We start from the raw sequence: 21,781 nt of genomic DNA on the forward strand, positions 1-21,781 counted from the left end.
GTTTCACCACTCACACCACTGGTCCTGAAGGGATCATCCGCCCTGGATTCCCTGTGTTTCCAATCTCACGCCAACTTTTATACTAAAAGTAAAAGGGAGCAGTTATACTTGAACAGAAACACATGCTTGGCTGGACCGTGTCTGATTAATCGCTATAACTAAGAACGAGCTCAGAGAGAGTTCCGTTCTCCGGAAGCCTTTCTAGTTCCTCCCATGAAAGCCGTCAAGCCTTTGACAAAAGTCAACACAATATCATGAGCTTTAACTGTTAGCATTCCAGGGGGGACAGGGCAGAGTCCAGGGCCATGCCATGTCCTCTCCATCAGTCAGACTCTGCCTGATCCATGACGGTTCCCAACAGTTCTCATATTGGATTTAAAACACTCCCTCACCCCCAGACTTGACTCCTGCCATCGGTAAGAAAGTTAGGGAAAGAAAGCTGTCTGTTCTCCCTCCCTGCCCAGCCTGTTCAGTGTGGTGGTGGAGCACGGAGGAAGGAGCCTTAGGTAAACACTCCTTGAAGATTCCATGAGTGGCTTGGCTGTTGTAACTACAACATCCTCACAGGGAAGCCTGTTGTCAAAACACTTCCACTCCTCTAGTTTCCGTTTCCCTTAGAGTCAGAGTCATTTACAGATCTCTCATGTTTGCAGAGAAGGGTTACCCCCCCCCCCCATGAATAAAGAGATACTTCACGGCTAGGATCCCAAATTCCTCACAAAAGGCCCCCCTTCACCCTTAATTCCATCAACAAACGGAATTGCAAGGGGGAAAGAAGTAAGAGACAGCTATTTGCAAAGCCTTCCACTCTCCCTTGTCCTTGACTTCCCTTTCATTCACCAAGTGCTAATTCAGTGCCCCCTACAGAGAAGCCCTGTGGGGCACTGGTCACATATTGGGCTACCAAGCCCAAGGTCAGCAGCAGGAAACCACCAGCACGCCACAGAAATGAGGAGATGAGACTGTCCACTTGCATGGCAGCCTCGGGAACCCCTAGAGCAGGTCTACTCCATCCTATCGGGTCACTGTACGGCTTTCCCTAAGTGCGGCTGTGAGATACTCAGATCGCTCCGCAGGTGTGACCTCCCTCGCTGTCACTGCTGTCAAGCTGATGCCGACTCAGGCACCCCATAGGTACGATAGCGACCTTCCTCCCTGGCATCTCTGCCCTTTGAGACTGTCCTCAAAACACTCCTCTCTCGTTGGGCACCTCCAGAGCACATTGCCGGGCACGGGAATGCTTAAAAAATTAAATTAAATTAAAAAGCCAAGCTCTGGCTCTTGGATTTGGAAGAGTCTACACAGGCATTTCTCTGTACTTACAGAGGAATGAACCCAAGAAATAATCCCATTCAGGAATATCATCGAACTGAGATGACTCCTCCTCCACTCCTTTCTCTGGAGTCCTGGGGGGTGGGGGTGGGGTTTAAACCTGCTGCAACTATGAAGTTAAAAGTATAAGAGATTTCCGATTACTAGAGACCTAGAGCCCAAAGAACAGACCAAGCCACTCTGGGAGAGACAGACTGTATTATTCATGAGAATGTTCTTTATGGAGGTGCACTGTTACAACTGTGGAGCGGCCAGCAGAGTCAGGTGTGGTCCTCACAGTGCCCCACCCCAGCCCACAGCACCCCGCCCCCAGCAAACAAGGGTTTTCATAGTCTTTAAATAAGGAAAGCAGGGGTGGAGGGCAGGCCTGGAGCAGCTGCGCTGACGGGGGGCCCCTGGGAAAGGCCCCTTCAAGGCCATCCCATGATTTCTACCTCAAAACAGCTTTGGTGGTGACTTGTCCTAGGTGGTCCGCTCTGGCCTGCTCTGTGCCTTGAATGAAAGGGGAGAGTGGGGGGAAGTCAAGGGCAGGCTGTGTAAGGGCACTCATCTACACTCAGTACAGAAGCGGTTGTTATCAGTTACAGTACTTCTGTGTTCGTTTGTTGATAAAAAATGCTCTCCACCATCATAAATTAATGATAGATCATAAAACAAATATTAAAACAGATCATACTGCACTGGTATGCTAATCATGTATACACTGTCATCCATCTTTATGGGAGCAGATAGCCTCATCTTTCTCCAGAGGATCAACTGGTGGGTTTGAACCACCAACCTCACAGTTAGCAGTCTGGTTGACCCAACAACACCACCTTGCATAGAATATAAATATAAATACATATTGTATGAGCACTGGTGTCATAGTGACTCACATTGGGATGCTAACTGTAAGGTCAGCGGTTGGAAATTACCAGCCCACCAGGACAGCCCATTATGTCCTAAGAGAACTGTGCTTCATAAAGTTTTCAATGACTGATTTGAGGGAAGTAGATCTGCCAGCCTTTCTCTAGAGGAGCAGCTAGGTAAACTCAACGGTCCAACCTTTGAGTTAGCCACTAAACCAGCCCACAGCTGTGAGCACCCCACCCCACCCCTCTCACACTCCCACACCTCCACCACCCCCCACCTTCCCACCCCCACCACCACATCCCGCCACACCGTCTGGGACTCTAGAACTGAAATCTCCAGTACCTGGTGACCTTTGGTTATTCTGACTCATAGCAATTGCAAGTGTGAAAAAACAGTATGGTAAATTAATAGATCATAAAAAAGAAAACCACATAAAAAAAAATTAGTGTCAAGAAAGCTGTTTGCATCTGGATGGGTTAAAAGGGAGTTCCCTGAGCTTCATGTTCCTTCTCTGCAAAACAACTGAGCTACGCGGAATCGTGGAATCAAAGCAGATACCAGCCCTTACCTCCTGACGCTTTAGTTTCTAACAACCCACCTCCCTACGTTCTCCCAGATTACTTATCTTCCTTCTTAATGAACACACATCCCCCCAAAATATCATTTTACTACTTCTCCCTGGAAATTTTTACTTTTTTAGGTATTTTCAGATATAATGTATTCCCAAAGAAAGTTCCTTTTAGGCTAACGTCAAGATAAATATTTGGGGGCCTCTAAAATCTGTTTCTGAAACACTTCTAGAGGTTTCGACTTTAACTTTAATTTGGAATTCGGTGTGCTGGCGCCTGGTGCCTAGACGTCTGGAGCTCAGGGGTAAACTGGTGGAGGGATCGGTTAACTATTTGCTGCCCAGAACTAGCAACTGCCACAACTGTGACTTTTCAAAACTAAGCTCAGAACCAATCCGGTTTGAATTAGAGAAGAAGCTCACTTGTATATTGGATCATGATCTGGATCATGAACTTCAGAAAGCACTTTCGCACGAAGACCATCCCTGGAGTTTGCCTCCTTGCATCGACTTTTCCCTAAGGAACTCCACCGCTCTGGCCACCAGCCTTCCAACGCGCAGTCTGTGCAGAGCAGAGGCCGAGGAAACGAGGCGCCACTGGGTGGCAATGCTTCCTCTCCATTGAAAAGAAATTTGGCAACTTGAAACTAAGCTGCCTGGGTCAGGGCCCTGTAACACGATTTACTTCCACGATTGACCCAGCACTGGCGATTTCCTCACGGGAATGGAATGGAAGAACTGAACACAAAGATGTTTAAATAAAATGCATGCTTCTTTGAGCTGATCTTTGCATCCTAATGTACCGTCTGATTTACTCCTGAAGAATTCTGCATAGGGTCGCTGTTAGTACCAACACCATAGCAGTGGGGCGCCGTAAATTTAAGACTCCTTTATTAATACCTGCCCCCAAATCCTGGCTGAACTGCCAGAGTAAACATTGAACTGCCAATCTTAAGATCCGATGTTCTTAAGAAGCCCAGGAGAGAGGTGAGGCTGTCTGGTCCCTTAAAGATTGTGCAGGAAACCCTGCGTGCGGTCCCTCTCCCTGGGAATTCAGATCATAGCAGTGAGTCGTGTTGCTTTCTTTTCTCTTCTGTGGTCAAAGAGTAAACGCAGTCCGTTAACGTTAAAGGGAGAAAGGAAGTAGCATGGGTTAGACAGTATCTAGAGGGGAGTCACCAAAAGGCTCCAGGGGAGGAAATGTTCACAGGTTTTAGGTACAGAAAATTCAGGAACTTGCAAGGAAAAAAATATGACAAGGAGGTCAGAAATGGTTGGAATTTTTTTAAAAAACAAAAACAAAACCATGCCTTCATAGTCCCTGGCAAAGTGGTTACTCATTGGTCACCATTTGGAAACCTGCAGCCTGCTCAATGGGAGAAAGAAGAGTCTTTGTACCCTGTACAGTTAGTCTCTGAAGCCCACACAAGCAGTTGTCCCCTCCCCGATAGAGTCACTAAGTCCACATCTACTCAGAGGCAGGGTGTTTGAGGCAGTTTTGAGATCCCATAAACCCTGTTGTGGTAATCCCAATCTTGCTCAACTATGGATATTTGGAGGTCTGTTTGAGCAACCTGTGAGAGATATCAAGGTAAGGAGAGAGGCGTACAACCTTCGAGAAGTATTCTGGCTAACAGACTTGTAAGAATTTGCACTCAATGCTTGACTCACAGACATACACACACACACACACACACACACACACACGTGGGTTTCTGAGACTCTTAACTGATTGCTGGAGTACAAAGCCCAGTCTTTCTCCTGAACTGCTGCTGGAGGTTTCGAACTGCCAACCATGCGGATCGCAGCCGAGCACGCAACTACAACACCAGCAGGGCTCTCAGAATAAACTGTGAACAACAGAAATGGAGTCTGACCCATGCTTGTGAAGAAGCCTCACCTTATCCCAAGTACCTAGATGTGGAGGGCTCCTTCACATAATGTTACTTTTCATTCCCAGCTGGCAGTGTTGTTCACGGAAACTAAGAGAAGTAGTATAACACCATCCCCAAATTGGGGACACTCACGCTAACTTGCTATCTAGATATCTACATTTTAAATCATATTCAGGCTCTTCTGGGAACATTTCAGTGGGAAAACCCTAGTCTAGGTACCTATGGATATTGTGGAATCACCACTATCACGGCAATGCCGACTCATAGTGACCCTACAGGATAGGGTACAACAGCCCCTGTGGGCTTCCGCGACTGTAACTCTTTTCGGGCGTAGAAAGTCCCATCTTTCTCCCATAGAGCGACTCATGGTTTTGAACTGCTGACCTTGTACAGTTAGCAGACCAACTCTCTTAACCACTTTGCCACCTCGGTTATGGATCTACTTCATTTAATTTACTTCTGCTAGATTACTTGTTATTGAACATGACTCTTCATGACCTTCTACTCATGTAGTGAAATGTAACTCTCCTCTGGCTGTGTTATTTCCAAACCAGGGGAATTCCAGGTAGAGAGATAGCTAATGTATGTGACTCTCTAAATGCACACGCTGAAGCCAGTTTTCAACAGCAAAGCATTCATAAACGTGGCTTTTTCAATGAGAGTGAACGAAGTATCCATTTGGCGCTAGTCTGTACCAGGCCCGTCTCACAATGGAAACCACATTTTCCCTTCCAATAATTAAATAACAAAAGCCAACAGAGTGAAAGCAAAGATGAAGTGGCATGGCTCTCAGTTAGTCTCTTTAGCAAATAGTCCATGGAAATGCGAGTGTCCGAGCTGCTGGTACAGAAGATGATGAGACATGAACGCCTCCAGTGGGTGGGCCTTCAGAGACTGTGGGTCGCTCGCTCCCATGAGAACTGGGGCCACGGGAGCAGTGCTGGGCTAACGCTCTCTGCGCTGAGACGAAGGAGCAGGTCTCTGGGCTGGCTTCCCTGCGTTGTCGCTCAGCTGCTGGGCATGGTTGAAAGGACCAAAAATGTGTGGTCAAGGATTCTTCGAAACCAAACAGAAGGAACAAAAGGCTGCACTGTGTATGCCCATATTTTGTAAGGCTTAGTCTTGGCATCTCTCTGAGCAATTATTTTGGCTGGGGTTTTTTAATTGTGAAAGAATGATTTAGGCCACGTCCTTGGCTGCTTCTCATATGGCACTTCCTCCCTGAGGCCATATTTCCCGGTCAGCTTCACAACATAGATTGAGAAGAGGAGATATATGCAAAAATTCTTGCTGAGAAAGATTTCTCCCTCCGCCCCCTTTCAGGGACTTACCGAGACCAGAAGCTTCCCCAGACCCCGAGATACTTAAGGACGAATCATAGCACTAAGCCAGCGTTACTGTTCTTTTAGGTGCCATCCAGCCATTTCCAACCCAAAACTACCTCACAGACCACACAACTCAGCCCTGCCGAGGCCCACACCGTCCTCATGACTGTTCTTACCTTTGAGCCCATTCTTGCAGCCAGCAGAATCACTCTAATACCACAGAAGTGTGTTTTTCCCCCATTTTGCCACGTGCTTCTAGAATTTTTTCTATAATGGATATAGCTTAGTAAAGAATCGTGTGCCCCCCGCCCCACCCGCCCTCCTTAGGGTCCACCAAAAACAATCTACTATTTAAGTGATACATTAAAACAAAAATACTCACTACCATTGGTTTGATCCTCATGCTTGGGCATCTTGTAGGACAGGGTAGAGCTGCCCTGTGAGTCTCAGACTATCATTGCTTACAGGATTAAAGAGCCTCACATTTCTCCAGCCGAGCGGCTGATGATTTCAAACCACTGACCTTTCGGTTAGCTGCCCAGTGTGTAACCACTCTGAAACCAGGGGTCTCCGAGTGACATAATAGAAATGGATAATGCTGAATTTTTACCATACGAGTTTAACCCATCAAAGTCCTAATTTGGTCTTGTCTTTTCTTCTCTCTTTTTTTAAAGAACAAACCACCCTGCATAGCCTGGTAGGATGCACTACAGGGTTAAGCGTACTGGTACCAGGGAAGCATGACGCACAGTTCCATCTATAGCGGAGGATGCCACGTTTGCATGTGGTGTGCATGCACATGGAATCACACAGGAACAAGGGATGTGACCAAAGGCTGAGAGGCTAAGAGGAAGCAGGGAAAACCTGGAAGATAACCAAAGACGAACAAAGAAAGCTGAAAAGATAATATCTGAGAAGAAGTAGAAATGGGCGAGAAATCGTGTGTAGGCTAGCCTGGACACCATGTCTCATGCCTCGGGACAGTAGTGAGGATGTTTGGGGGCAGAGTGGGGTCAGGGGGGGACATGGCCTTTTCTAGAATTTAAAGAAATAATACAAAGGAAAAGGTGAAGGTATGTGCGAATTTCCTCTCTGCTTTCCTTCTCAGAGTTAGATCCAGAGAGCTCCCAGAAAGCATTCAATCTTCTGTTTTGTAACTGCATCTAGGCAAGAAGCACCCCCACACCCCCGCCCCGGACCCCCCTTTACTCATAGTTTTGGTCATCAACAAATGTCCTACGTATTCACTACGTTCCAGGTGGAGCCCCTGGGTGTGCAGACAGTTAATACCCTCGGCTGCTAGCTGAACACGTGACGGTGTGAGGTCATTCGTCAGTGCCTCTGAAGAAAGACGTCGGAAATTATTTTTTCAAAATCGGAGCACGGGCATGTCATGGAAAACTCTGAGCACAGTTCCGCGCTGGCACTTGTAGAGTTTCCATTCATCAGAATCAACTTAGTGGCAAGGAAGCTGTGTGGGGTGGACAGCTCAGAGGTTTTCTGAGCGATGAGGGATAGACAGTTTTTCTTTTCTTTATGTATAGATTTGGTCCCTACTCGCAGGGTGCTTACAGGGCATTAGAGGAGAAAGTCATTACATCGGATCACAAGCTGCCCAAGATTACAAACTGTAGCGGGCATAGTACAGTACAGGGCCCACTCGAGTCCGCTGAGGCCGTGAGTCGGCGTGAAGGGCAGGAGCGGAACAACAGGGAAATCGGGCCTGCTTGTTTCCAACAGGGAAGGTTCACGAAGCAAACGCCTCACAGAGCCCAACTCCACGAAAGCAGACAGTGAGGCGGAGCTTGACACAAGCTTTCAACCTATGCCCAGCACTAGGCTTCTGACTGTCCCTGAGCCCGTCAGTTGTGTCGTTCAGCAGATGGAACCTTCTCTTTGGTCTCTGAGCAGGGCACAGTTCAGGGAGCGGATTCAGGCATGGCTATCCAGGTAGCTGTTGTTGTTTCACATTGTTTATGTTTATCCAGTCAGTCCTACATACGGCCACAAGGCAAGTACTATTTTTAAATCAACTTTCCAGACAAACACCGTGAGGCTTCGGGAGGGTCATGGAGGTAGGGACATTGAATCCGCTTCAATTCATAACAGTCCCATTAGTAATGGAAAATGTGGACGCTTTTTCCAAAATCTCGTTGTGATCTAGATGAAGGTGATCATCAGTTTTGCATGCAATGATTCATACACATTGTATTTCAACTCATCCATTCCAACCCACCGTATCCCACTTCCTTCTAGTGTTTCCTGTTGACATCCCTCCTTTAACACGCTGTGTAAATGCTGTCCTTTTGATCTTAAAGAGTTACTTATTCTAACGTGGAGGTTAGTCAGGTTCCCTTCCTGAACGATGACTAAAGGCCACAATTTGACCTTCTCACCCATCTCTCTTCAACCAGTAAGTCTGGTCTTTTTTATTAGTTTTGAATCCTGTTGTACATTTTCCTCCCACACATCGAGGATCTTCCGATGTGATCCTTTCCAGGGCAAGTGGGAGTGGCAGTCTGGCCCCGTCCAGGTCCTCTGGCCTCCAGTTGTAGAGACTGCTATTGACATGGTCTCTTAGTCCATTGGACAAATTCCTTCCATAGGCTTTTCATTTTTGTCACTCTTCTTTCTTTTTTCTGGACAAAGAGTGACCTGTCGTTTCACTTTAGATGGCTGGCTACTCATGAGCTTTGCAGATTCCAGTCACTACTCACCAAAGTAATTGGTAGAATTGCCTTTGAACTGTGTTGTAACAATTGACCTTGGGGTCCCTGGAGACTGTGGTCCTGATTGCTCAAGCCTCAAAACTCATTCTTCAAGGCATTTGGTTATGTCTAAGAAATTTCCATTACTTTGCCCCCCAGATGCCCCACCACATTTTAGGATATATTTGCAGGAAGGAAAATAGACATATACAAATATCCTCTGTGGGTGTATTCCCACTCTCCTGCCACCCCTGTCCAGACTGTAGCCTCTGTGGGTAGGTCTCCACTGTAGTAGGGTGCATATTATAACTACGTGCCTCTAATACTTTTAACAATTGCAAGTGACACTGAATTTTAATTACAGGTACTTCGCCCTTCAAAAATTTCAGTTCTCTTTCTCTCTCTCTCTCTCTCTCTCTCTCTCACACACACACACACACACACACACACACAACTACCCTGGGAGGCTATATTCTAAGGATCAAATTAGAGAATACATAAGAAAGCAGGGAACAGCGGGCTGTCACAGGTCCGTTGATTAAATATGCTGCAATGTGTTTGTATAACAGAAAGGAACTTTGGCCCATTCTGTGCCATCTTCACACTTTGCTATGTTTGAGGGCATTGGTGTTAGGGGACATTGAGTACAATTTCCATTAGTAATGGAAGATGTCGAAGCTCTGTCAATCCACCTCTTTGAGGGTCTTCCTTTTTATCTGACTCTCTGCCCCAAGCATGATGCCCTTACCAGGGCCTTTGATCCCTCCGGCTATAATATATCCAAAGTAAGCAAGAAGTCACTATTTACATTTCTAAGGAGGTTATATTTCCTCCTTAGAGGAATATTTCCTCCAAGACGAATTTGTTCCTTCTCATGTTCCAAGCAATTAAGATATAAGCTAAGATTAACTGACTCTAGGACTCAGCTTCTACACACTTGCTTAACTTTGTAATTTTTATATAAAGAGAATCACTAAGAGTAGAGAAGTGAACAAACAGACAGTGAAACAGGGTCCTATTCTTGGCTTTGCCACTAACTTGCTGTTAGCTGGATTAGTACGCTCTGCCATGGCTGTCTCAGTAATTTGGCGATCATTTACCATCTAGTATAGGAAAAAGAATATGGAGTCTGTCCTAAAGGTAAAAGGACTATGTCTAATCATTCCTTTAAAAAGTCGCTAGCAAGATTTAGTTATAGAACAGGCACAAAGAGCTATGAGAGTCCAAAGAAGTTGGAGTGGGAGAAAACGGGGAAAGGTGGCTCACAGAAGGTCATCAAATTGTTTGCTTTTTAACTGTGGTAGAAATATATACCATAAAACAGCAATTCAATCATTTCTACCTGTACAATTCAGTGATGTTGATTGCGTTCTTTAAGTCGTGCAACCATGATCGATCTCCTTTTCTAAATTATCCTACCATTATGGACATAAATTCAGTGCACACTAATTTAAAAAAACTCCCCCTTTCCACTTTCTATTCCTGATAATCATCAAAAATTAAGTTTTTCACTAGAATCTCTAGATTAGAGTCAATCCTTTCATTTTCTATTCGTTTATATTTCACTAAAATTTCAACAAAATTTCCAGTAATATCTGTAAGTACCTGACAATGTGCTATTCTGATGAATAATCCTTAAAGATATTGGAATTTCATAAAAAGATAACAAGGGATGCAAAACTGTAGGTGTCAAATGAGAGCTACACACAAGGAGAGTCCTAGGATGCACAAGAAAGAAGACACCATCGTAGGGCCCAGGCCGGGGAAGTGTCCTGACGCAGGATGCGTTCTGGTTTGCAGACAAACATGTGAAGAGCAGTTGAAGGGTCACATGAAGGTGGGCAGGAACAAGGAAAGCAAATAAAAACAATGAGCACTGTGGGCATTTGCCAGACTGGCCTCTGACTCAATGGCAGTGAGCCCAGGTCTTTGGGAGAATTAGTATAAGAAGCAACAGGCAGCCATCACCCTACCCAGTCAAGTGCAGCCTTTTTAGGCAACAGACACTGTCTGGGAGCAGCCCGGTGGAAGGTCTTCTAGCAGCACTAAGGGGTAGCATCATCCAAGCTAACCTTCTGGGGCATTTTTTCACAGACGTTTTTGGGATTAATTTGAAGGGAGAGAAACTAGGTCAAAGATCCCAATAAGGAGAAAATCAGGGGAGATATCAGTGGAGTCAGGAGCCCTGGTTACACGATGGGCTGCTAACTACAAAGTCAGCAGTTTGAAACGACCTGGTGTGCCGTGGGAGAAAAACTCCCATCAAGACTTACAGTCTAGGAAGCCCACAGGGGCAGTTCTGCCTTGTCCTGTTGAGTCACTGTTGCCTCCCTGACAGTGAACATTTGAGTTCAGTTGAGTCAGTTGGAGACACGTGCACTGAGGTCCTGCTCTACACCCAGCATTGTGCTAACCCCACATGTGACCCATAGAGACGGCAAACAGGCCTCTGGAGTGTTAGGGTGAACTTGGCTTAGAATCCTGGTCTTGATTGCCTATACTATTCACTTTGCCGTCCACTTTGAAGTGGTTCATAACTGCATGTGATAGAATTTTCTAGATACTACAAATAAGAATGGTCAGAGGGGGTTAAAACAAAAAAGGCTCAGTTGGCTTCTCCATACGTTTTGAATAATGACACTTGAGCAAAGCTATGCTAGATACAGTCAGAAAACAGCACCATCTTCATTTCAGCCATTACCGTCCTTGATAAGAGCCCCGGCAGCCTCAACACCAATTCATCCACAGCAAGCCTTCTCACATTTCTCTTTCTATGGGACTCTTCCTGCTGAAGTTCAAGGACGTGGCAGCTGCATGTTTCTGTTTCTGAGCATGAGAGAGTTTTCTGTAGCTTCCAAACCCGATACAATTATGTCCACTGCCTTTCTCAAGGCCCCCAGGGTGTTAGTGGATTGCACATTAGGCTGATAACTGAAAAGTCAGCAGGTTGAAACCATCAGCCATTCCATGGGAGAAAGGCGAGGCTTCCGCTCCCGTGAAGGTTGCCCATCTTGGAAACCCCAAGGGCAGTTCTACCTGTTTTCTATGGTCACCGTGAGTTGGAATGAACTAGATGGTAGTGAGTGGGTCCATTCCATCGCCCAAGAGCACCACCTCGTACCATGAAAGAGTGAGTTGCTATCTTCTTCACTAACACCTGGCCCTCTCACTCACAAGCTGTGACATTGCTTCTAAATCATCTATACAGTCTCGATAAACAGCCCTCTAAATGGCTGACTTATTTGAAATGCAAAATAGATATATGTAGATGTATTCTGTTAAACAACAACAAAGCACAAAAATATTGCTTGTGAACCAATGAACGAGCCTTGTGGCGTGAGGTGTGACTGCCAGGTTGGGTTGCCTGGACTCCTCCAACCACCTAAGTGAAATCGGTTTGCGTGAGGGCTTGCTTTCTGTATCAGTCTTGCCTGAAAGCATAGCTTGTACCCTGAGGAAGAAAGTAATTCACAGGAAAACAGTGATTTCACAAAAGCAAAACAAAACCACATGTGAAACTGAGTACTAGCAATACCAGGAATGATAACTTGAACTGGACAAATGACTAATCATAAAAATAGACCATAACAATATGAAGTTTGCACACGAAACCACCGTGAGGAGCATGACTGGATCCCTGAGAATTTCTGGCCCAGCACTTGGAATTGCAGGCAATGTGGGTGTGAGAACACCACTCCACAGCTCCTGGCCTGTTCTCTTCATTCCAGCCCACCAGTGAGCTCCCCGAAGGTTTGCTTGGGTCCTGGCATTTCTCTCCATTGTCCTTGGCGATCAACATTGACGATGGGAGAGGGCGCTGGGACTGGGTTTACTGGTGGCTATTCCAGAGGAGTTTGTGAGGTTACAATCCCCATGGCCCCTTTTCCCATGCTAATATATGTTACAGTTGATTCCATGGTTGCATGTGCACTACTCTAGAAACATCATCAGAAAATGCAATCCACTACCACAAGAAATGCCACAAATATGATCATTTAACATGATATAAATATTGTAATATAGTTATTACATACAAACATCTCATTCAAAACACAATTTAGGCTTCAGTGAAAATTATGGGGGAAAATAGTAAAAATTCTTCTACAAAGATATGCTTTCCCCCAAAAACATCTCTTTACAAAAAGTTGTCTAAAGAGATGTTTTTCAAATCTCATTATATGAATGGAGGCATTACAGAGATGTTTCTAATCGTTATATAATCTATCTTGAGTGTGAGCAGGCGAGCACCCACTGCACATCTCACACCCACTGGAATTGAGCTGGTTCCAACTCATAGCAAACCCTCCTAGAATCGGGTAGACTTGTGGACACTCTCTCTTTACAGGAGCACATAGCACTGAACAAACCAACCGCTCAAAAGTTATAAAGCAATTGAGGAATTTGAAGACAGACTGTATATTTGATGGTATTTACAAATTAGTTTTAAAATGTTAGTTGAGATAAGGAGAGAGAGTTTCTGGTTTTTACTTCTGAAACTTCTATTTACTCTACTGTGGGAAATGAGAAAGACAAATGAAACAGGTTTCTCCATTCTGTTTTCTCTACTTTGAGATAAATTTGAAATTATTTGCTTTAAAGTCAACATTTGTAAATGTTTGACCTTTTCCATAATGAAATCATTTTTAAGCAATACAGTCACACCATACAATTCTAGATAGTTCTAGCAGATACAGAGTGAAAAGTAAGATGCCACTGACTTCATTCAAAGAGGCAACACTCTAGTCATGGTCACATGTGTCACCCAGCAAGATATGTATGAATATATAAACATAAACATTATACAGCCAAACCCATCCTTTCATCTTGGTGTATGCATAACTGGGCATACGACATATACAATTGTCTTTGTCTTTTTATTGTTGTTGTTTCCTTTTCAGCTAGTCTTTCATGGGCAGCAAGCCTAATAAAACAGTGTGTGGCGGTGCTTTGTTTATAACTGTATTCTCTGCGGAACTCTGAGCTCTCCCGTGACTTGTGACTAATGGGACATTGCGTTTCTTGTTGCCCCAGTTTGTCAGGATGCCCCAGAGCCACGTCAGCAATGAAGAAAGCAAAGCTGTCGGGAGAGCAGATGCTAACCATCAAGCAGCGGGCCAGTAACGGTAACCACAGTTCGGTCACGTTTGTCATTTCATCTCCGGGTTGCAAATAGGCCCACAGTTAAATAATATAACCTCAGTCTTGTATCTTTCATTTATTCCAAAACTGAGGGTAGTTATCCTTGATCTTTCTTAGAAAACAGAAGCAGACATTATTTTAGGCATGTCTGTAAAGCTTCTCAACTCTGTCTGTAGAACCCAGACTTTTCACGCAGTAATCTCAACCACCCAGACTTGACGGCTCACTAGAATTGCACGCATCAACCTCCAGCATTCAGACACTTCCTCCCCAAGAATCCCAAGACAGATGCTATCTCCTTCCCCAGTTCAATTCTCAGGGCTCCTCCTTTACGGGCCTTGGTAACTGTCGGTGCTGCTGGTGGCCACGGAATGAGAGCTGACTCGTGGGGCCCTGTGTGGAAAGTTTCCTTCTGTTTCGTGGACACTCTACTTTGCTGGGCGTGTTGTCCTCTGCTGATGATGTGTCCAGAGGCAGTGAGTCAAAGTCCCAGCACCCTCATTGAGGAAGGAGTCTGGGAGAAGCAGAATACGAGGACCCCTCAGCTACACACCAGCAAAACAATAGCAACCCCGATTGTCTCTTTTCTCCCTTCTCTCCTTTTCACTCTCAGCATGTCCAGATTCGCTGGAATCTATCCGCAAGATCCATTCCGCTAAATGTCCTGTGGTTCCCGGCCTGAATTAAGGTTTACAAAGTTTTGTAGAGAGACTTCTCAGAGGCCTTAGGAGAAGCATGAAGGACGAAGGAAAGTTGTATAAATCTTATTCTTCTCATATTGCCTTTTCTCCCCTTAGAAATATTTCACTTTGAGTGATTCTAACAACATGTCGCCTTTTTAGAGTAGAAGTTCAACCTTCATGTCTATCGCTCTAACAAAGATGGTAATGAACAACAGGAACGCAGTGAAGTTGGATTTGTTGTGTATCTTAATAACAGCACTAGACTGCCACATCTCTCGACATTAAAACAAAAGATATTATTGAAGGAATGATTTCATTCCTGAAGTCAGGGCACGTAGCCGTGTACAAGGAGATGTCCCTAAAACAAAGATAAGTGTCTTCACAGCAAAGGGAAGTTCAGCAGAGGGAGGAAACTTTACAGAGTTGTCAAATGACAAGCTATCTTCACATGAATTCTTAGCTTCACGTTAATTCCTAATCTCCTGAAACAGCTTGACTAAGGAAGTATTTCTAAAGCACACAAGGTAACCCTGTTGGTGTCGGGGCTCATGATCAGGTGCTTCTACTGGAAGTCTTTGAAATGTTAAAACTGCGTCATCTGGGAATGAAGACTTGAACATGGAATCACCGACACTCTGAAGCCTTTGAAATGGGGCGTGCTTAGGTAATTCACCTAGTAATTCCTAAAGCAGTTACGATAGGAAGTTTATTTTTTAAAAGTTTAATCCCTAATCTTTGCATTCTTTGTCTTACTAAGAGTTGATGTTTATAGCTGAGATCTGCCTTTTCATTTAGTTACAACATTACAAATGAAACTAGAGGGAGTTCTCTGAATAAAATCTCAACACCTGAATATTTAATTCAGGAGTGAAGATGGAGACTAAAGGTTTAATAGATGTGTGTATGTATGTATTTGTTTGTTTTAACTATAAAGTTTTTTATAGTTTTTAGCTTTGCTTAAGGAAATGTTTCCCAAAATGAGTGATACTGGCCCCGAGTGGGGAGGGGAGTCCACAGAATGATCAAGGGTGACCTGACAGCAAAAGCAAATTCCGGCACTTTATCCAGGATGATGGGCTAAAATATATGCAAAAGTTTTTCATTGCCAGGAGGGCAATGAATCTTTTTTTTTTTTTCCTCAAAAGGAGGCAGTAGATGAAATAAGTTTGGGAATCTAAGAGTTAACATTATCAGTTCTATTTCTCAAACTTCTGCCAACAAAGCATCTTTTCTGAAGTCGTCTTCTCTGGTCACTCTTTAAAAGCACCAAGCAATTTTCAATCTATCTTCTTCGCTACATGAACAGTAGCATTCTCACAAGGAAGAAGCAGAAGGGCTTTTTGTTTTATTTTTTTTAGAAAAGTAGGTATGAAAAGTTAGCTTAATTCAACATGGAATTTTGATTCCGGTCTCAAGTCATCCTATTCAGATATGCCAGTACCTTTGTTGTAGTTTCAGGTTCCCCTTCACTCATTAATCTCATGCAACAGAAGCTGCTGGAAGCCTCACCTACATGGGTCATACCTAATGTTGTACTCATATTCTTGACAGGAATACCACGAGTATATAGTCTTCAGCTCTCGCAAAACCTGGGCCACTCCTGGCCTGAAGTCACTTCAAACTACCAAAAACGTATCCATTCTACAAACTGGTCCTCAGGAGGAACTGTTGACGCCCCTAACTATATAATTGCACAAGGGGTGGTTCTTTCCCACCCAGCTGATCATGACTCAGAAACTGAATAGCACCCTAATCTAGTGGTGAGTGAGAATGTGGGACTATCATAAAAAGAGAGCTCTGTCTGCCCCCTAACTACTGACCTACAGCTGGGAGAGACAACGGTCCCTAGCTCAGCCTACATCAGCCCGTGAAAGTGTTGCCTTTGATCAATGGCAAGTTTGAAATCACATGTGGTCAATTGATTTACTAGTGTAATAAGATACTTGATGTTTATATCTTTGGATTCCTACAAGCCTGGCATTCTTCCTTACCATGAGGTCACTTATTTTCCATGTACAATTAGGTGCTAAAGAAATGGTCATTCACTAGATAACATCTGCCTTCCTGGGTGGTACAAAGTTCATGCACTTGACATTGAATCAAATATTTGGATGTTTGCATGTGCACAGAGCTACCAGAAGAAAGGTCTGACAATCTATGTCCAGAAAAGCAGCCATTGAAACCCTAAAGAGCCTAGTTCTACTCTGATACCCATGGGCTCACCTTGAGTCAGAGTCGACCTGCAAGAAGCCCATGAGCCAGCCTGCGTGACCTCCACAGAGGATGCAGATAACCAACGTCTGCTATCCTCTCTCCCAGGTGTTCAGGTGTAGTGCTTACTGCCAAAGAGGAAAATGCCCTGAGCCCCCATGATGTCTTGGGCACTTTCCAAAGAAATTTATCAACTTTTTACACCAAAATAACCCTGTCCTAAAGTGGCAGTGCATAGACAAATGGATCTGACTATATGGCACTTGATTACTCATTAGGAAGAAAGAAGTACTTAGAGACCATTGAATTTCAGAAAGAAAAAGAAGGAAGGGAGAAAGGAAGGAAGGAAAGGAATCAAGGAAGAAAGAAGAGAGCAAAGAAGGGAAGGAAGGAAGAAGGAAACCAGGAGAGAACAGATTACACATCTTAAAGGAGAAAAAGAGTACACCTCAACAAACGTGTCTCATCTACCATGGACAGAGAGTGGACACTTTCATGGAACTATTGACCAATTGCCTTCTCTTTATCAACTGGCATGTGTTAAAACTCATGCCATCACAAGTTCAGAGTCTATAATTTGTATAATTTGCTACACTAACTGTTAATCACAAAGAAAAAAAGATGTACATCAGAAAGTTTACAGCACTCATTGGGCTGTGGCTACGAAACAGAGGGACCAGCAACACACTTTTCTCCCTGGCAAGGAGCCAGTTAACACCCAGGTATTAAACAAGCCACATGGGTCACTCAACTGGGCACATGTCCTATGGCTTCTTGGGCCACTATCAGCTAATTTCTCTGCCAGTTAATCCAAGTCATTGGACATAGTTTTATTACTTCTAAGTTCTAGGACAAGATTTTTTTTGTTTTATTCTGTTTCTGTTGTAGAGCATATAGCACGCACGCACACACACCTGTATCTATAGATATAGATGAAGCGGTTGAGATGTCCAAGGGCACCCATCAGATTAAGCTGAACAGAAATTCAAACCCAGATCTTAATAAACCCAGAGTCCATGCTAGAAGCCTGGAGTTATCTTTCCAATTTTGTTATAGCTTATCCTGACACAACTTGTAAAATACCAGAGATAAGTATGAACAAACCCTCTCTATACAAGAGTAAGCAAAAACATATTACTACTAGGGTTCCAGGTCATATATGCACAGGTTTATTCCAAACGAAGCATACTTAAGCTTGCCTCTGAAATCAGTGACTGACTGCAGGCAAGTTCCCTCAGTAACATACGAATCGTAGTGTTATTAAGGTGCCTTCCGAAAACAAAGGTACAATGACTTGGCTTGACTTCAGTTAAATTCAAGGCAGCAATGGCAGCTCAGTCGACTATGACAACTGTTTTTTGATTCCAAAAGGAACATCTTGATAAGATTCTCTTCAAAGACACAGGATGATCATGGGGACATATTATGAAGATGTTTTAAGGAAATAGAAAACTGTGTTAGTGAGAGAAAGGCCAGGAAAAAAAAATCATGATAGCGATTCCCGCCCCCACCCCCTCATGACAATGCTTATTCTTTGAGGGTCACAAGGGCTGAATTTTGTTAAGAGAATGTTGTTGGGAAAGCTTACCTCATACACTCTACAGCACTCACCTTGCTATTTGTAATTCCTTCTTGTCCCAAAACTAAACCTTTAAAAGATTTAAGACATTAGTCCCTTGAGGATGCCAAAACTGCTGTTTTAATGTGGTATACCGCCTTGCGGCGCAGGGAGCTGCAATTCAATTTGTAGCTGCTGTCCAACCTACCAGTGACTCCGCAGGAGAAAGTGGCAGCTGTCCACACCTGTAAAGCTTGAAAGCCTTAGAAACCCAACGGGATCGTTCTCCTCTGTCCTATAGGGTTGTTATGAATTGGGATGGGTGAGTTTGGTTTTCTGGAAATTGAAAAACACAAAATTATTTGAGGCAGAGTTCCGACCCGGTGCTTGGCTTATCCGCCAGTGCTGCAGTAGGTTACCTGTTAAAGGTCAGCATTTCAACACCCCCAGCAGAGATACAGTTGAAACCTTCTGCTCCTATAAAGACTGACCGTCTTACAAACACCCAAGTGTCAGGGTACCTGCCCTAACATATCATCACAAGTCCGGTAGGCACAATTGTACAGCAATAATAAGTGAAGATGATAGTAAAGTCATAAAGAACATGAGAGATAGAAGAGAGATTGAAATAAGGGAGTCAGACACAATTCATGGTAGCAATGCTCACCTCAGCCTCACTTGGTGGTCCACGTGGAGAGAGAGAGAGATATTTAATGCTAACCAAGGCTTTTATATTCTCTGGGGACATGCAAGCCCCCTAATTACAGGTGAAGACCTACATCACAAGAAAGGGTTGTGCTATAGGTAATACAGTAATGGAAGGGGGGTGGTCTAGGGGTATACACACAATAGGAAGAGGAGGGATTGGGGGTATACATGTGGCAAGATGGGCGGATCCTAGATTCAGGATGGCAGCCTAACTTTGGATGTCACTGAGCCAGTTTGACCTGTTCCCTGGCCCAACTGATAGAGACCATTATCAGTAGGGTGTGAACTCCACCTACAGGAATCAAATCGATGACTGCAAGCCTCTAGAGAGAAGTAGCCCATTGTCCTTAACAGCAAGGAGCAGGGCCTACCTTAGTCTGGCGACTAACTGTCTTCAGGGAGGATGTCTATAAGCATCTGACCTCCCCACATATGCTAGCAAAAAGCCCCTAATGCTTGGCATGTCTTTGGGGAAGACAAAGCTGGGGAAAAGTTTCTTTATAATCCCACACCCAAGGGCAGTTCTACTGGGGGGGGCGTGGGGGGGTTGGTCTCTATGAGTCTGGATCCTCTCAGTGGCAATGAGCATGTGTTACCTGAAAATGAGGGAATATTCCTCTCGGTCCCTTTTATCAAAAATTATGAATGCACAATCATGTTTGAAGTCGCTTTTACACCTCCATCTGTAACAGATGAGTCAAGAACGCATCCCTCCCCCAATGCAGAGGCATCGAGCAGGCCACAGTAATTTGCTAAAACTGACTCAAGCAAGTCAAAGTCATTGGACTTTCGTTTTTTCCTGTGAGCATTTATCTGAGAGGGAAATTATTCTAAATGCCTTTACATCTCTCTTCTGGCTTTAAAATACTTTTTTTTTTTAACTTTTTTTTTTACTTGGAAAAGAGAACATTCGCATCTCTTCCCCAACAAGATGACCATGACTTTCCTGATCCTCGTGAATGATCTCAGATAAATAATTAGTCCTCAGCTATCTTCTTCGTAGCAGCCAAGTGTAACTTGAAGTATCAGCAGTTTCTCTTCCAGAACATCTTTGCCAAAGACGCTGCCTCGGTGCCTGTCAGCGTCCTGCCCCACGCAGTGCTCTCCTGGACTTCACTTTAGCACAGAAGGAAATGTGACAACACTTTATTCTTTCCTTTATTGGAATCTGCGATCCCAGGAAAAAGAGAAGCAAAGGAAAAGAGCTCTCACTTTGACTGAGTACTTCCAAGGACAGGCCCTGTGTGGGGGACTTGGTAGATTTCATCACATTTAGTGTCTCTCCAACCTTGAGGAAAGGGTTTTACTTGTGAGGAAAGGGAAACGCAAAGAGGTGAACTGAATTGATCAAGGCCAAGCTACTAGTGAGGGTCCCCAATGTTACCTAACTTTAAAGCATTTATTTATCTTCAAATGAATGCTGCTCTTTCAGGACCGATCGAGACCTTCAAATGAACGGAACTCTTCCAAGGCCATGCTAATTTGAGCAAGACTATTATTATTATTTAGCATTGTGTTATGTTATATTTTGTTTTCATTTTAGTGGACAGCTTTTCAGGCATCGGAAAGGCTGCTTTAAGACCCATGGGCTCCTTGTGCAAGCCAGTCTTTTACAGAAGCAAGTCCTTTCCTTAGAGTCAACAGGCTCAGTTGTGACACTTGATTATAAAAGTTTATTTTTATTGAATCATCTCCAAGGGTAAGCTTACCATAGGGAAGGGAGCTGCTCTTCAGGAGAAAAATGACGTTATCTGCTCCCATAAAGGGTCACAGCTCTGGATACCCTATGAAGAGTCTCTGTGGATAGGAATTGACCCGATGGCAGTGGGTTAAGCATCTCCAAAGAGAAGATCTCAGCAACCTTAGACTCAAAGATCAGTAGAGATGTCAGAACAGGCACTATTGGTGCTTCCAGAGATGCAAAGGAATTGTGTAGGCAAACAAGCAAGCTAGGTAATCTATTCCTAAATTTTCTTTCAATGCTTGCCTTATAATAATAATCTCAAATATTTGCATATCACTTCTTAGATAATGAAACTTTTACCCAAATTAGACAACCATGTTGGGCACTTGAAGAACTCTTGCCCAGGTTGCACCATAATGAGGGGAAGGCAACACCAGAAGTCTTATGATGGGACACTCCACCCAAGCTAGCAAAATGAAAAAACAGAAACAAAGCAACCAAAACACCCCACTGTCAACTCCCTATCATTGCAAGCCTCTGTAGGGTTTCTGAGAGTGTAAGCCTTTCCCAAAGTGGAATGACTCACCGCTCTCTAAGTGCCTGGGAGTGCCATCAGCGCTCCTTCTATAAGGAGACTTCAAACTGAAATATGTATGCCCTGGGACTTCATACAATTTTCTAGGGGGCACATGGACATGCATAGCTTTAAGAAAATTAATTTCCAAACCCTCACCTTGCACATGTACTCCTTCCATAATCTGATAGGCTAAGGATGCAGCTGCGATGGACCGGTTCTTCATTGCTACGGCCCATTTCCCAGTGTACCTTCTTCATCTTCATAAAAGAAACAAATGTTTCTCCCTAATCTGACATTGGTGGGTTGATTTGGGATTCATTTATTTCCAAGGTGTCATAAAAGGGTCAATTCAAGAAGATTTGGAGGGAGTAAATCACTGGACTTGGAGGCTTAAGACCATCAGGAACATCAAGGTCAACTGTGACAAAGACAATGTTTCACATTCTACTCTTTATTTCAGTAGCCACAGGGGTTCTGAAAGCTTGAGTGTGGCCTGCTAGTATCATAGGTGCTGCTTTTGGTCTCTCCCAGTCTGGAGACA

The 21,781-nt window shown here is 44.1% G+C and overlaps 1 protein-coding gene across 18 annotated transcripts in view; it reads left to right on the forward strand.

The window, feature by feature from the left end:
• The window catches only part of MYT1L (myelin transcription factor 1 like), a 723,101-nt gene that overhangs the window by 680,268 nt on the left and 21,052 nt on the right, over nucleotides 1–21,781 (forward strand). For all 18 annotated transcript variants that reach the window (XM_045294233.1, XM_045294236.1, XM_045294234.1 and 15 more), the window contains one exon: nucleotides 13,712–13,803. In XM_045294233.1, the coding sequence (XP_045150168.1) occupies nucleotides 13,712–13,803 (92 nt within the window). The remainder of the gene's footprint in view (nucleotides 1–13,711; nucleotides 13,804–21,781) is intronic.

Source organism: Echinops telfairi, unplaced genomic scaffold (assembly GCF_000313985.2).
Source record: "Echinops telfairi isolate 266 unplaced genomic scaffold, ASM31398v2 ScPeMD7_3509;HRSCAF=4178, whole genome shotgun sequence".
Classification (NCBI taxonomy): Eukaryota; Metazoa; Chordata; class Mammalia; order Afrosoricida; family Tenrecidae; genus Echinops; species Echinops telfairi.